This window comes from Symphodus melops, assembly GCF_947650265.1.
Source record: "Symphodus melops genome assembly, chromosome: 18".
Classification (NCBI taxonomy): Eukaryota; Metazoa; Chordata; class Actinopteri; order Labriformes; family Labridae; genus Symphodus; species Symphodus melops.
Genome location: NC_136708.1, coordinates 2,751,286 through 2,768,300, shown reverse-complemented (window position 1 = coordinate 2,768,300; position 17,015 = coordinate 2,751,286). Strand labels below are relative to the sequence as shown.

Genomic DNA, 17,015 nt, shown 5'->3' with positions numbered 1-17,015 from the left:
AATGATCTGATGATGCCTGTTGGGTTCAAGGTTCATCAGATAAAAAAAAAAAAAGCAGGAACCGAAGTGCGTCTGAGGCCAACAGTTTTGGGCCAAACCTTCAGATCGTGCACATCTGATCATTGTGGAAGAAGACCAGCCTGTGCTGGCCTCCAGAAGTTCAAGTCATTGATTTCAGCTGCAGAGAGCCAATCACAAGCATCGGTACAAACACTGGACCAAAGGTCAAAACAAGGAAACATGGAAAAGTTGTACATTTAGCTAATTAGTATTATAAGTATTATAGTATTAACAAGTTATAATAGAGCCATAACATGGTCAACATTTGCTAAGCTAGTGTCTTATATTTATTTACTCGCAGTTAATAACACACATTTGTTGTTGTTGTTTTTTCTAAATGCACATCTTAGCACAGAATCTTTAACATTTTATAAAAGTGTTCTTTTATTTTTATTCTTTATTTTTTGTGTATATTTTTAAGATCTTTCTCCTGTAAGTTTGCACCATGGATCAGAGAGAAAAAAAATTTTTTTTTCCGATGTTTCTGTACGTCCAGCACTTTGACTCGTAATATTGCGATGGGTTCGTGGTTGTGCTGGTGAGGATTTAAAGATTACATTATTTAATGCACAAGTCAATGAGGTGAGCAGCACAGCTTCACAGGTAGGTTAACAGCATTACGGTACCTCACTTCTAGTTAGTTATTTCCAGTTAGTCCTTTAATGATGCTGAGACTCTTATCCATGCATTTGTATCATCACGGTTGGATTACTGTAATGTTCTTCTGTCGGGTCTGCCCAAGAATAGTCTGCGAGGTCTGCAGATGGTGCAGAACGCTGCAGCACGCCTTCTTACTGGATCCAACAGGTATGAGCACATAACTCCGGTGCTCTCCTCTCTCCACTGGTTGCCTGTTCACGCCAGAGCGGATTTTAAAGTGTTACTGCTGACTTTTAAAATTGTAAATGGCTCTGCACCAGCATACCTGACTGGTCTCTTAGATTTGTATGTGCCTGCTCGGTCACTTCGCTCACAGGGGACTGGCCTCTTAGCTGTCCCTAAGGTTCGCAAAAAGACTATTGGTGAGCGGTCCTTTTCATTCCGCGCTCCCACTCTCTGGAACACTCTCCCTGCGGACATCAGACTTTCTTGTTCCATCGATGTGTTCAAAGCAAAGTTGAAGACCCACCTTTTCACTGCTGTTTATGCCTGATGTTTTTAATGATGTGTTATGTCGGTGTGTTGAGCTTTTAAGCTGTGTAAAGCACTTTGTCTAAAAGCGCTCTATAAATAAAATTATTATTATTATTATTATTATTTCCAACGTTGACATTTTATTATACTGCATTGTCCACCTTCAGAAGTGTTGATTCACAAGTGCTGAAAGCCCCACGCACACACAACCGTTTCCTGCACACCAACATGCCCCTAATTCTTCACTCCTCTCTTATTGTACTGAACGTGGAAAGCTTTATTTGCTCTTGCAGATCAGTTTTGACGGCATGTGAGTCACCTGTGTATGAGGATGTTGATTATGACATACAGCCTCCTGGAAAGAAAAAGAAAACATGGTTCTGGATGTCATCGCAATTTTTTTTTTTTTTTTACAAGCTGTTAAAAACAAATTGGTCGATGTTCTACTGTAGAAAAGGTCGCCCCTCAGTCAGGCACATCGCTGTTTGTGAGCTTGTTTGCGTGTTTGGGATTTTCTTCAGAGCTTGTGTGTGGACCCTCTTCATCAGGTACGATTTAAAAACCATCACAGCTGCTGTTTTTCTCTCAGGTAGATCTTAAAATGAGTCTTTCCAGTTCAGGTTTCGATCATGGTAATAAAATTGAATAAGCAGTGATGTGTGACATCAGAGTGAGATGACTTTTTTTAAGTGCTGATATCTCCTCAGTGATTAATGTTAACATTTTGTTAACATTTGATTTGGACAGCCCGCGTTGGCCGGTCAGTGTAACGTGGACGGCTCACCGTGGCTGTTGCAGCGAGACGTCTCCACGATACGGTTGTCCTGGTCGTAGCACACCATGGCCTGGTAACGATAACCCTGGCCGCACTCCTTGATATCTCCCTGGACCTTCATGCCCAGTTGGCCCTCCACTCGGCCACCCTCAGGCAGGACACAGTCTGACCAGTTGCCCACAGGCTGGGCGTTGTACTTGTTACATGGGCAGTACTGGGTCTCACTTAGAGGGTACACCTGGTTGTTTTTACACTGGTCACGCTTTTTACTTTTCCCTGCAAAAAAAAAAAAAAAAAAGGAGTTTATGGAGTTTATGGAAAAACATATTCAGCATAAGTGAAGAACTTGGCATTTTGAGATCATTGACCCAAAGGATGAAGATGTCAATTACAGGCTGCCTGGGGACTGAGGGAGTTTAAACAGAAAACTTAAATCCATGAAAACTCTAAAACTATAAACTGTTTTCTTTTTCACATCTACTGACCTTACTCGTGAGGCTAATTTAAAGTGGAAGTTAAAGTCTGTCTCTCACCAATGAGCATCCTCTTGCGCGTCCTGACGCCCACGCAATCCACTGAGCAGGGAGAGAACTTGGACCAGCTGCTGAGTTGACAGTCCTCCTGGCAGGGCAGCTGGCAGGGCTGCGTGAGAGGCGGCATGGAGCTGGCAAACTTTAGACAAGCTTCGACGTCTGCCTGTCCGCCATCCTGCTTCCGGCATGAAACAGCTATAGGAGAATGCAGGGTTGGAGTTTTAACAAGAGGGCGCCCATGTATTTATAGTTAATCTATAACTATAGTCTATAGTTGTCAATACAACAGACAAATATAACAAACAACAAGTAATAATAATAATACATTTAATTTGAGGGCGCCTTCCAAAAAACCCAAGGACACCTTACATGCAAGGTTTTAAAAAGACAATAAAACATAAACATAAAAAAAAGTGGGAATGAGTCGATGTAATCCCAGCTGCAGCCTGTAGAGGCAGCGTTGAGTACATACTTAAACACACACACACACACACACACACACACACACTCTGGTCTTGTCTTGAATTTAAAAAAAAAACAGCATCCGAAGGTTTCAGGCATTGTTTTAGTATGCTTTAAAGTAACCCAACAAAAGACCTTTAAAATGCTCTGTCAGCATGGTGGTCCCCTGCTGTTAAATGCATAATGACACCAAGGTCCCCAGTAGGATAGAAAGGCAGGCAAGGACACACACACACACACACACACACACACACACACACACACACAAACACACACACACACACACACACAAAATGGGAGATATTGAACAGCATGCTGGCTTTCTGCTAGTTGTATTGAATGAGTGGCTGAAGAGAGAGAGAGAGGTTTGTATTGAACTGCGTCTCTCCAGCTCAGAGTATACTATTACAGGTAATGGTACATAATGACACAAGCCTCCCAAGATGGAGGAGAAGGATACTCATCATTGGAATTAGATAATGGTATCTTTATCTGACACTTTAATAGGAGTCTGAGAGTGTGTGTGTGTGTGTGTGTGTTCTGATAGCAAGTCAACTGTCTGCCTCCCACTCAGGTCTAGTGATAACGCTACGCTCAGCAAGTAGTCTGAAAAGGGAAGGACAGGTCCTTGTTGTTGTTGCAGAGTCTGGATGTTGTTAACCAGGAACTTTTCTCGTCTTTTGAATTCTAAAAGCGCTTTACACACCGAACCCGTTCACACACTGATCTTAAATTCTGCTATGTAAAGTGGGATTTTTAGCTAATTCCAGTTTGGTCCAGTTCCTTCATCATCTCATGATGACCAGTGGCCACACTGCTCCTCCTGCTCTGTGACCAAAGTGTTCAGAAAGAGTAAAAGACAACTGTCTGTGTGTCTGTTCTCACCCCGGATCTGTAAACCCGGCCCACAGGTCTCCTGAGCTCCAGGGCTGTCCTGACGCACTGACCATGGAACAAGCTGGCAGCGACGCCACTTGTGGGTTTTCCATCTGAAAAGAAGAGGGAATCAAAGGGTGATGAAGTCAGATGAAGGGGAATGGCTGCTTGTTCCATTTAGATCTCTCTGTCCAGACAAGTCACATTTCCTTTTAGTTAAAAACACACAAACAGAACTTTGACCTTTATCTAACCATTATTTAACCAGGTCATTTACCCAGAGATCAACACCTCTCCTGGCCACCAGGGCAGCAGTGTTTGTCATTATACATATTACATGATTCTTTAAGCACATTAAGAGCAGAGAACAATTAAAATATACAAACTAGTTTACAGATAATGAGTCATGAGATCGTCAGATCCCTGTCAGTCGGCCTTTTATCAGCCATCAAAACGTGCCCGTTCTTCTGAATCCAAATATGATGTAAGTAATGTGTGCAGATTGTCACACCCTTTAAAATGAAGAGTTACCTGTATCCTTGACACACAGACGGAGCGTCACACTCTCTCTCCTGGCTCAGAACTTCAGGACAGTCTTGTCCTCCATTGGCTGGTGACTGGATGACGATTCGTTTCCTGTACTGCTTCTTCTTGGTGTTACCACCTTAGCAAAGAGGGCAAACAATAGAAAAACAATAAAACGATGAAACAGAATAAACTCTGCTCACATATCACGCAACTTCAAAAACGCGGATGTTATCCGTCTGTTGTGCTATTTTTAAAAACAGTATTCAACGCGTCCATTTCGGCTGAGTGTAAAGTAGGCCAGTGTTTCTGTGAGGTATCCACCCGCTCACCCTCTGCTCAATGTGCCCACTTCAAGGAGAAGCTAATCCAATCAAAAGGAATATTGAATACCACCCCATCTTCTGCTCTGCTATCTGATCCATCTCCACGGGTGGCAGAGTTTATGGCTTTTACAGGAAGTCTGCAGCTATATCTGGACTATCATATCACATCGCACCTCTGACAAGGCTGAAGTCATGGAGATCCCTGCTGGACCATCATTTATCAACAGCTGAATGGATACAGATAACAGAATAAAGCGCCCACTTTCATCTCATTGCACAGAGAAAAAAAAGGAAAAGTCTATAAATGAATATAACAAAGCTACACTCCACATTTCAGATAGCATTCCTGGACAGCTGAGCGTCGTGATCCTCACATTAAGAAGGGAATCATCTTTTCGTCTCCATCTAGGTTAGGACTCCAGTTAGACTCCAGTTAGACTCCAGTTAGACTCCAGTTAGACTCCATCTAGCCTTTGTACCTTTGTTGACTTTGTTCGGTTTGAACTTCCTTTAAGTATTTATGGATTTCTTTCTTAATCTTTGAATATACAATACGTACAGTTCACCACCAGGGGGCTCTCCATAAGAATACTACGATAAAGAAAGATGACATAGAGGCTTGCAGGGAATCATGGGAGTTCTCTGTATTACAACCCCCCCCCCCCCCCCCCCCCCCCCCCCCCCCCCAGGTGAAAACTGATCCAAGTATACATGTACGTGATGTTTTTATCACAGCAGCACCTTCAGCAACAGTCCGCCAGCTCTCAGTAGCAGCTCACGCTTCGGTCTTTGACGTAACGTACAGCGTTTCCATGGCAACGATAAACATTCTGACTGTAATGGCGGCTGCTACAAGTGAAGGATTTCTCTGGTTTTGATACCCGTTGGAAATAGTTAGGCTAGTGTAAATACTCAATCGAAAAAAAATATATATATATTTAAATAAAAGTTAATTCATAACATTTGTTTGAATTTAAACAATCAATCAAATTCTGCATACTGAACATTTAAGTTTAGTGAGTCAGAATATTTGGATTACTGTAAAGTCTCCATTTAGATCATAAACGCCTGACTTAGAAATAAACTGTCTGGGACAGTCTGTGCATAAAATATAGAAGCAAGTTGAAAAGATTTGGTGTGACTTTGGTTTCTTAAATGGCCGGTTTCGTGTCACATGACAAAGAAGCTGATCAGAGCAGCGTTACTCTCTGCAGTGATTTGTGTTTCTGTGGGAGGAGACGGCTCGCTTCGAGCAGACAGACCTAATGAAAGTTTGTTTTTTGTTTTTTTAACAAAAACGTTGGATCTGCAGGGTTTCTTTCTGTAATGTTATCTGTCACACAGAAACAATAAAAGCCCGCCTGTGACAACAATAATAACTTATTTATTGATCGCACTTTGGCCCAGTTTGTTTGATTGCACCAATGAAGCTCCAGTTATTACAATTCAAAACATTGAATCAGGAATCTAGACCTTTAAACCTGTAAAATAAGGCTCAGGTTTAAACTACCAGAAGAAGAATAAAACAGCGTTTTATTCAGCGTGTGAGAGACGAGGAGAAGCTGGAAACAAAGAGTGTCTACCTGCTCGGCACGTCGATGGACACGGGCTCCAGTCGCTGTACGGGGTGACGATGCAGTCTCTCTTGCACGGCAGTAAGCAGGGCCTGACGGTGTCCGGGCGCAGACTCTCTGGACACCTGAAGGTACATCATTGAAATGTTCACACACACACACAAACACACACACACATAAAGAGTACCCTTGAAACTCTGAGAAAGATGTGCTGGATCAGAGCCAGAGGGGCCACGCTGGGAGTTCATGTGGAGGTTCCTAATATGCCTGATTTAGCACAGGATCTCTTTGTGAGACTGGGCCTGTGTGTGTGTGTGTGTGTGTGTGTGTGTGTGTGCTTGCAATTCTCTGTACAGTTCTGTACAAAGCGGGGGAAAAGGAAACCTTGCTTCCAAAATGAGGGTTGATTTGTTTGTTTGTTGAGTTTATTATCAGTTCAGGGACAGAAATACGACGCAAGGCAGGGAGGAAGAAAGGAAGAGGAGGATGAGTCAGGGAGGAACTGAAGGTGGTTAATTTAGGAAAGGGAAGAGGTTGGAAAGAAGAAGAGAATTAACCATTTCCCACATTACAACATTTCTATCCACAGAAAAGCATCACCGTGTGTCTTTGTTCAGTATTCCCATAACAGATCGCTCAATGACATGCGGTAAGATATCTCTTCCGGAAAAAATGACAGTTGATATTTGCACCTTATTAAAACCTCCAAATATGGATTATTTTAACGATAACGCCTTTGAAGGCTCTAATGCCACTCAGTGTTCAGCGGTCACATCTCGGCCCCAGCTGCTGCTGCTGCTGCTGTGAGCGGGAGCTCCGTCTCTGCACTGATGTGAAAGTGTGTCCCAAGGCAGCAGCCTCGCCGCTCAGCGGGTAACAGCAGGTTTAGGAGTAAAAAACGCCAGATTCATTTCCATACACAGCACGGGGGCCGGCGGGGTTCGCCTGCGCAGTGCTGCCAGAATAATGCTCCCGTTCTGTTGAATAAATAAATAGAGAATTCAAGTTCCCAGCGGATGCCTTGGGGAGGGGAAACGGGCCCTGATGCTAAAACAGTGGGCCAGCAGCTCATCAGCTCATCAGCCAACACCTCCACCAGACAGCAGCAGCAACTCGCCAACCAGGAGACCAAACGGCTAACGTCTGCAGCCGAAAAACAAAAACTATTTATAACAATGTCACCACTGGAAGAGAATCAGTAAAGGTGAGGATGACTTTCAAATCCTTCGAGTCCTTTTAGGGATCCTGTCGTTTGAGAAAGCTAAAATATATTCAAAATCTCCTCTTAAAACAAATCTATCTTTTCTACATCAATGAGTAAAACAGAGCTGTTTGCAGAGCTGCTGGTTTTGGTACCGTCTTTGAATTATTTGAGATGTTAAAGTGGAGCCTCACTTTTTTGGGGGAACCTGGCCCACGTTGACGCGGACGCAGATGACCTTCCGAGTTTGCATCCCAACCGAGCACGAAGCGTCGTCTCCGCGTGCTCGGCCTGCGGACGCGTTGCCGGCCGGGATGGATGAGTCCTCGATGCACTGCCCCCAGGCGCCGGTCTGCCAGTGGTACACGGTGCAGGGATGCTCGTTGCAGCTCCTCACCTCCTGCAGGGCGCTGACGTTTGGACACTGAAGTCCACCTGAGAAACAGAGCAACGAAAACCCTGGGTTAGACTTGTGTGGACGAGGAGATGTTACACAGACGGGGGATCTTGCAGGGCCACTAACTGAAAGATTACAACTACATATCCTTTCAGACTATTTCCCATCATGCACCTGTTGGAAATTTACATTTACAACTTTTGAGCAGAACCCGGGAAAAGAACACAAAATGGTGGATTTGTGCAGAGAGCCAGAACGCCACTTTGATGGTCGTCCACGTCTTTTTACGACAGAGTGCTGCAGCCTTCAAAACATCCAGACATGAACGATTGAGTTCAGCATTTTCTGCCCTCTCCACTCTCTGGTGGTACAAAGGAGACAACGCTTAAAGCTCTCCCTACGAACCACACCTTCCTTGACCCTGCTGGCTGTGTCTACAAGTGTCCAACTTCCTGTTTGGGGCTGGTGAGGCTGCTCCTATTGGCTGTTGACAGCTGTCACTGTAAGGAGTCATCTGACCAGCTTTCAATAAATAACCAGGTTGACTACCGGGAAACCCAAATAAAAGAAAATCTTCATGGTTTATTCAGACGTCAGATATCAGTCTGCCGTGTTCGGCGTATACGCTGCACATAAAGAGCCAAATCTCAACAGACGTGATAGAGGAAGACAGAGATGAGGCAGGAGGGGTTTAGTTAGAAACAGATTTGGGATCAGATGAGTGTTATCCAAGGAAGAAAAATGACTGCCTTTATTTGGCAGAGAAAGACCCTCGGGGAAAATGGCGATATTATTGGTGATTCACTCAGTGCAATGCGCGTTGGCAACAAACACAACAGTTGGATTGTGTTGTCGCCAGCAGGCCCAGACATCAGGTGTGGTGTTGACCTGGGGTTCACTTTAAAATGGACATCATTCCCAATCAGTTAATAAGAGGAATTCTTCTGCAGATATGTTTTCCTTTAGAAGCATGTTCTTATCTCTTTTGTGTGGCATTTCTTATCATGCATTGATTTTATACTTTTCACCTGTCTTCTCAGGCAGGGAAGTGCTACAGCAGCCTCCAGCATCACGTTCACTTAAAACACGCCTCAAAAAGGATGATAAATCCATCGCACATTTAAAAACACAAACAACGTAAAGTCTCTCTAAATCATACTGCAGAAGTTAAAACAAGAACAAATACATGAGCTGCAGATGAAAAACACACTGCAAAAAAAATAATAACTAAAAACACAGAGAAACAGGAACTGGCTGATAATCCAGAATCCAATGCACTGTTAAATAACTCATCTCTTCTTTGTCTACACTCATCTTTCAGGCCCGTTTTCTGTACGCAGCAGGACGATACTTTGCATAACTACGTCAGGAATGACACGCTGAGAATTGTCATATTCATGTTCAGGGTTTGAGAAAGACGTGCTGGATCAGAGACAGAGAGACTGCGTTCTGTGGAGGGTCCTAATATGCCTGATTTAGCACAGGATCTCTTTGTGAGACTGGTCCTGTGTGTGTGTGTGTGTGTGTGTGTGTGTGTGTGTGTGTGTTTGCAATCCTCTGTACAGTTCTAAACAAAGCGGGGGAAAAGGAAACCTTGCTTCCAGAATGAGGGTTGATTTGTTTGTTTGTTGAGTTTATTATCAGTTCAGGGACAGAAAAGCAGGGAGGAAGAAAGGAGGAGGAGGATGAAAGAGGAGGGAGAGTAAGGCTGGATATAAAACATCTGCTCTGTGCTGGGAATGAGGTGACTGTTTCCAAAAGAAGTGCTCGGAAAGTCAAGTGATACGAAGGAGAGAAAACGTTAACAGAAGAGAGGCTCCGTTTAAAAATGATGCCCGTTAACTAAAGATCAAAACTACAACTTACATTTTTATCCTTGGAAATGTGTCCTGACAAAAGCTCCTCTTTAAGCACTCAGAACAGAGTCTGAGAGAAGATGGATTTAAACTCATGTTAGGATTTTCAACAGTAAGACTGTGGCAAATCTCATTTCATTGACATTTCCCATGTTTGATTGACATCTCCTAGGCCCCGCCCACAGCAGGATTGCCTGTGATAATCAGTGTGTGACGGTTTAATAAATGAAAGTGATCTCATATCAGTCGTGTCGTCTTCAAGGTTTGCTTTCATTACATGTCAAAGCACTTTGTTTTCTAAAGGTGTTGTAACAATAACTTTGTTAATAATAATAATAATAATAATAATAATAATAACTTACCATTATTGTTTTTAATTAGTAGTAGTTCTAAGTCTCTATATTAGCTTTTAGCTTTGACTCTGTTGATAACAAACATCACCTCCAGCAGCATGAGAGAGAAACCAGAGAGTCCTGCTGCAGGGACGAACAAGGAGCCAACACAAAGACCCAAACCTGAATGTGGACCCAGGTGGGGAGTGCACACCATGTGACCCTCTTCACCAGGAAACCTTGTCATTAGCAGCTGCCCCCCCCCTCCCTTACCCCCCTTCCCCAGGGGCAGGTCAGCCATTAGAAGTCACTGAACGACATCTTTAAGTCAGAGCGTCTGACGCGGTCACGAGAGAGAAGAAAAGGCCGACCTGAGTGTAAAAGTGAAATGTCCTTCACATGGTCCTTTATAAAATATATATTATTGGATTTCATCAGGTGCAGCTCATTAACACAGAGAAGGACCCCATCACTCCTGCAGCACTTAATGAAAATTGATAAATATTTAAGTGCTATGAGAGAAACGCACGTCTACAAAGGCTGCCATCCCTCGTGCTGCCTGTGGAACAGTCTCCTCCGTATCAACACCATCGTCCTCGTGTTCACGTGTTGACTGCGTGGATTATTGACTCAACACGACCTCTGTCAGCGTCTAATCCTTTCTGTCATCCTCAGTGTTTATCTTGACCTGAATAATTAGCTTACACACTGCCTTGCTACGTCTGCTGTTCAGTGTGTGTGTGTGTGTGTGTGTCTCATTATGAGGAAAGTTGTTGATTGAAAACCGGCCGTTGGCTATCTGTTAGACACGCACAGTGTTGGTTGTGTAAAGCTTGTTTTGGTAAGTTGTGGGGTTTTTTCCTTGTTGTTTTGGGACAGCTGAAGGGAGACACTGTTTAGAGAGTTTGGGCCCCTCAGGGGACGATGATAGTCTCTGCACATGGGGCATTGGCTCTACTGTCGGAAATTAACCAGCATGCTTGACTGGAAGTTCTCCAGGGGAGAGAATAGGAAGGTTTGACATCTTGACAAACGCTTTCCAAGTCGTCTGTCTTCTTCTTCTTTCCCATGTTGCATCCATTACTCATCTTTTTTTAAATGAATCAGTCTGGCTTAAGGATTGAGTGAAATCAAACAAACAAAAAAAATTATGTTTGTGACGTGTGTGTGCAGGTGGACGGTGTAGCATAAGTGTGACGCTGAAGCTTTTATCAAGCACATGTGCATATTTGCATTAAATCACAATTAAAGGCAGGGTTGGTCATTTTTTGAAAACTAGCATTCTGTCAATGCTCCATCTGCACCCGCCCTCCTCCCCTCTGTGCTCCCTCTGAAGCCACGCCCCCTCCCCTCTAAAGCCACGCCCCCTCACTTACATGCATGAGCGCCATTGGTCCAGAGTGTGGGCTCGTGCATGCATGGGGTAGAGAATGAGCAGGGAGACAGGGAGGCGCATGATTGGTTTATAAAACTTGAACCGGTTGCAGACATTGGTCAAAGTCAAAGATTTTCTTCCTTCCTTTTTCAGAGAACACAAGTTATTCATTTCAGTCGGGACCTAAAGACAATTTCAACCAAAACTTAAAGAAGTGGATCTGGAGAAAATGACCAACTGTGACTTTAAGTCAGCAGTGTCATACTAAACATTTTAAGCAGCCTGGTCTTCATATAAAAAGGTCCAACAGGCACAGAGCCCTCTCTACCACTCCTCTCTGCTCCAGCCTCATTCTGTATGCTGAAGTCAAACCAGGCTCACTTAGCTCGACAGAAAGAGGTCTGAGTGACTTCAACAGGCGCACACATCATCAGCTCGTCTGGCTCCTTGCTCTGCTGGTTGTCATCCATCTAATACTGCAACAGTGTCTGCCTCCTGAATGCTGAGAAAGCTAATAAACAAGAGTCACACTCTGCATGAACGTCCTCCTGAAGCCCAGCACGGACGCTGGAGTTAAAGCATCCATTATGTATGAGGCGTCTCCTCGCTCCAGCATTGGATGCTGCGTCGTTGTGAAGATGCCAAAAAGACAGCGAGTCACGCAACGTGGTCCAGGAGACGACGGCGAGAAGTTAAAGATAAAATCCTGATCCGCTGCCAGGCTACATGCTAACCATCTGTGCAGCCTCCCCGTTTCTCCTCATGACGACCGTTGGTGAGAACTGTGTGAGTGGCAGCTTGGAGGGTTGGGCTTTACCACTGGCCCACTTACTTCAATATCATTCCAGCAACATTCAGATACCAATCTCCTCCTCACCCCTGGGATTTAAAACACTTACTGCGAGGGGATACTCAGTGTTACTTGTAGTCTGTGAGAGTCTTTTTCTCATTTAAAAGCACAGTGAATTCTGCTGGACAAGCAAATCAGGGGGAGGATATTATACCAGGGGAGCTACATTTCTATTTCCATCTAGTTAAACACACAAAGACTAGGTGCTACATCAGCAAAAATCACTTTCTATTGTCTAGAAACAGGAGAGATATGAAAGTACCGAAGACTGGCTGGACCTTTGACAGCAGAGAGGGACCTTGAACAGAGGGCAAAATCCTGGTGGTTATTCAATCAGCGTATTTGTAGTGTTATATTTGCAGTCCTGCAATCAGGCTGTTCATTCTTCTAGTCTTACCCTGCATCACAGTAACCCAAGCCACAACCTTTGCAGTCACTGTAGAGGAACACAGAATAATGGATTTCACTCAGTGTAGACAAAGAGCAAAGACTCCCTCAGTGTCGTCTGCTCGGAGAGAAACAGGTGAACCTGGGCAGCTCTGTAATATTTAAGACGTCTTCGTAATCATTCATAGTGTCAGACCAGTTCACCACGAACTTGTGTGCACGGTTTAATAAAACAAAATCAGGTTTGGGGCTCACAGTTTCGGGGTTTTGTTTGCACATGCATGTCATGTTATGTACATGAGAGGCCAGGACACTGGAAGAAGTTTCAATTCTCTCGTCTGTAGTGTCTTTTTTGGGATTTCTCAGACTTCAACTAGAAGGAGAAACAATTTAACTTCTAGCATGAATGTGCACACAGGGTTTAGGATTGGGGTTTGTGATGTGTGTGTACTTTGTTTAAATGACACTTAAAGATTTACATAGATAATCATCTGTCCACAGCAGGGACATCTGTCCAACCCTGACTTACCTTCTCCTGCATTGTAGGCCAGGATGGAGCGAGCTCTCGTCTGCTTGCCCTCCGTGTTTTTTCCAGAGCAGGTGTGGGAGCACAGCGACCAGGGGGTCCAGGGGCTCAGGGCACAGTCCTTTGGGCAAGGCACCTCACAGATGACCGGCATGGGCAGGATAGCATCGCGGCAGAGCTGCCTCTCCACATATTCACCTGGATACGCAAGAACAGATGAAGCAAATGAATGATCCACTGATTTCTGAAGAGCACAATGAAACGCTATCTCAACATCACTCCAACCTGTCAATCCAATCAGCCGCGAGCCCATACATGCTAACTGAGAAATAACCCAGGCTAAATGTTCCAATAAAAACATCAACCATTCAAACGGAAGCTGCATTCTTGCAGCAGTCTGTTTATTTCTGCTGCACAAATACGACCAATCAGGGATTCCTCGGCTTTCACAGCCAGCTTCAAGTGGACACTCAACTTAATGCTATGTTCTTTTTTTTTACCTCCTTAATGGCCTCATTTTTCTACACGGGAGGTCGGCGCTTGGTTGCTGCCTGGCGTGGTTTTTAAAAGTCAAACGGACCGTGATCCTCCCAGATAATTTCTATACACAAACACAGAGCAGGTGCATGGATGGAGACGTTAACGCCGTCTCTGGCTCGGTTGTACCAACAGTTTAAAATGTGTTTGCATACTTTTCAGTCCCTGCCGCCTCCATACATAACACGGTCATGACACTGATGAATAATTTTCATGTTAAATAAATAAAACCACTCAGCTGAACATGAATACTTTAAAAACCTCGCTTTTTTTTTTCAAATAAGGCAGTTTCAACTCGAGCTAATGCACGATTCAAAATGTTAGCGCAAGCAAAATACTTCAGAAGTCAAGAAGAGGTCATGTTGTAAAAGACTTCAAGGTGCAGAGGAAAGTTTGACAGAAGGGTTTAAAATGGTCTTTACTTGATCAGAGACGGGGCTTCAGGTACAAAGGTGCTTATTTTATTCCACAGATGTGACTTTGGGGATTTGATGTTAGCCACACATTAGTGGATTCATACTGGCCTATATTTAAGGGTTAACCAAGGATTTGATTTTTGAGGGTTGAGGGGGGACAAAATTGCCAATGTTGCTAATATTGATCTACATCTGCAGGCTCTCCTCCCCATACCATTCAATCTGAGCCCTTCCTGTCGCTGAAGGACCATATCTGTGAAAATCTCGTGGTGAAGAGTCGGAAGAATGGCAACCAGCGAGTTGAGTGATACGTGTGAGACCCCGGGGAGAAGGACAGATCCATTTTCATTAGAGAGAGACAACAAGAGATCAATAAGAAGCCAGTCAGGAGAAACTCTGAGGGATGCCACATGGCTGCGGGGGCGGGGCAGGGGGGGGCGGGGTGGGGGGGGCGTACGACTTCCTTGTGATGGATTCTGGAGGAAATCATTAAAGCGTCTGTATGACACTCGGCCTCTATAGCCGGGCTTATCTCGACACTTTGTTCGCAGCTCTAACAGCTCGGGACGAAGGTTCAGTTATCACATTCAAACAATCACAATCGTAGTTCAGGCTGAAGAAGCATTAAGCAAGGGAGGAACTCCAAAATATAAAGATGTAAATCAAACAAACATGTATCTCACTGGAGAATAAAAAATGTGCCATGTTTGAGTTTGTTTTTGGTGAAGTACATTTATCAACATAAATTATAAAGTCTGTGGTATCAGAAATAAGACGTATAATAAAGTCTAAAAGTGCACGGATACAATCTGCAAATATAAGAAGGACAACTAGTGTAAGAAATAACGATCACTGATGTGTGTGAGAAACTAATTTGCTGTTTTTAAAACCAAAACAATGCTCTCTTTAGCCACGCCTCCTTCCTCCTTCAGCTCCCTCTTCCCCTCCCGTCCTGTTTCGAATGAGCTCTATGCTAACTCAATGCTAAACCTTTCATGAAGCTGCCTTCGTTACAATAACTCTTGTTCTTCTTTCTTGCTTTGGTTCCTTTTTCTATAAAATTCTGCAAAAGTTGAGATTGTTCGTCACCGCAGAAAAACACCAGAAAAACACTCCTTTCCCTCTTTAGTATCTCTGCAAATATTCTGCAAACACATCAGATAACTTTCATATTTTCTGTGATTTTTTTTTTGAAAGGAAAATATGTTTTTGGTTAGGGTTGTTTTTATTCTTGTTAATTGCGAAGGACCGAACAAACATCATACTCGGTCATTGATGTGATTCTAATGAGGTTTTTTTTCTATAACGTGAAACAGAAGTTTCAATCATTTGTTGGGTGAGGGTTAAGCTAACACTTTAGCAGCATCAACAGGATAACAGAAATGAGAAAAAATGCTTTCATGGTAGAGGCAGATCCAGAACCTCAGACAGACATAACATAAAATGTAGAACTTTCCGGGGGAATAAAAGACATTCAGTGTGAACGAAAGATCTATCAAAGAGTGCTTGTAGCTTCTCAGGGAAGACGAGTTTCAGAGCGAGCACCTTCTTCTCCTCTTCTGTTCAAAATCACTCTGCTAAACTCACAGATCTGAGAGGCTGAAGTGGAATCGCTTCGCCCTGAGCTCAGCAAGAAAATGGAGCGATCAAAGGCAGAATTTTCTTTTTCTACATTACAAACATCAGACGAGTCAAACCGCTGTCTGAACCTGATGGAAGCGCAGCAGACGGAGGCTGACATCTCCTCGATTCAATTCTGCACCATCCGGGGGAGAGTGGCTGTAACACAGTCAGAGGTAATGGGGAAGAAAGGAAGGCTAAATCCAAGCTGACTGTGTGGAGCCGGCTGCGCTAATCTAATTTACCAATAAGACTGATTCAACAGGGTGCCATGAAAGGAAGCCAGCATGAGCGTCTCTCAGACGGAGGAAGGAGAGGAAGACAGAAAGAGGGATGAAGATGAGGTCACCTTGAGGACGATCTTTGATGGTCAGTGCTGAAACTACTTACCTGGATTTATTCCCCAACTACTTCAATGGATCCAGATAATAAGAGTCGTCCAGGAGACGAGGGGGGGGAGGGGGGTGGGGGACGGGGACGGGTGAATGATGAGGTGATGGATATGTGGGAGGGTACATGACTTCATCAATCAGAGCGTGTGATGACCAGAAAACTGAACAAACAGGCACACAGGGGGCGGAGCCACAAACATGTTACATCTGAATCCTTCGAAACGTTCGATTGAGAAATACTCCGTCCTCTGACCGTCGAGAAAACGAGAACAGACGGACGTAAGAACATCACAAAAACTTCTTTAACAAATGCTGCTCCTGAGAGTCAAACATTAAGAGCAGATCCTACCGCCGACTTCCTCCTGCCACGACAGACCCTTCCAATCCCACCAGCAATATGTTCATAACGCTGAACGTTTGACTCACCCAGTGATCTGGATGTAGAAATGAGAAGTAGAAACTACACAGAATACAGATATTCATTTTAAGACACATTGAATGTGAATCAAAAATCATGAATCCAAGATGCTGATGCCAAAAACTGCTTTGTTGGTTTTAGAGACGTGATTGGGCAAAAGGACTTTTTTCAGCGCGGACTGCAGTAAGACAGACGAGAAACATCTCATATGGGAGATATTTATATAAGTTGTGTGTGTCCTGATAACCGACGTTTTAACGACCCGAAACATCGGAAACAGAGACCTTCAGTCCTACAGGCATTCGTGCAAATATGTCTTTGTTTGTGTGAGGTGAAGAGTAAGGCTCAACTCCTTCAGCTACACATGTGTTTGCATTGGTGTGTCTGCGTCGCTCTGTATGACTCCGCCTCTAACCACCAACTGGCAGCGCCATTTCTAAGCT

General features: G+C 43.9%; 1 protein-coding gene across 1 annotated transcript in view; it reads right to left on the bottom strand.

Annotated features, from left to right (window-relative positions):
* Positions 1 to 17,015, bottom strand: part of thsd7aa (thrombospondin, type I, domain containing 7Aa) — a 133,337-nt gene that overhangs the window by 25,399 nt on the left and 90,923 nt on the right. The window contains exons 10-16 of the mRNA XM_079368903.1: positions 13,193 to 13,387; positions 7,661 to 7,901; positions 6,275 to 6,390; positions 4,372 to 4,504; positions 3,850 to 3,953; positions 2,503 to 2,697; positions 1,979 to 2,245 (exon numbers count right to left, since the gene is read on the bottom strand). Coding sequence (XP_079225029.1) covers positions 1,979 to 2,245; positions 2,503 to 2,697; positions 3,850 to 3,953; positions 4,372 to 4,504; positions 6,275 to 6,390; positions 7,661 to 7,901; positions 13,193 to 13,387 — 1,251 coding nt within the window. The remainder of the gene's footprint in view (positions 1 to 1,978; positions 2,246 to 2,502; positions 2,698 to 3,849; positions 3,954 to 4,371; positions 4,505 to 6,274; positions 6,391 to 7,660; positions 7,902 to 13,192; positions 13,388 to 17,015) is intronic.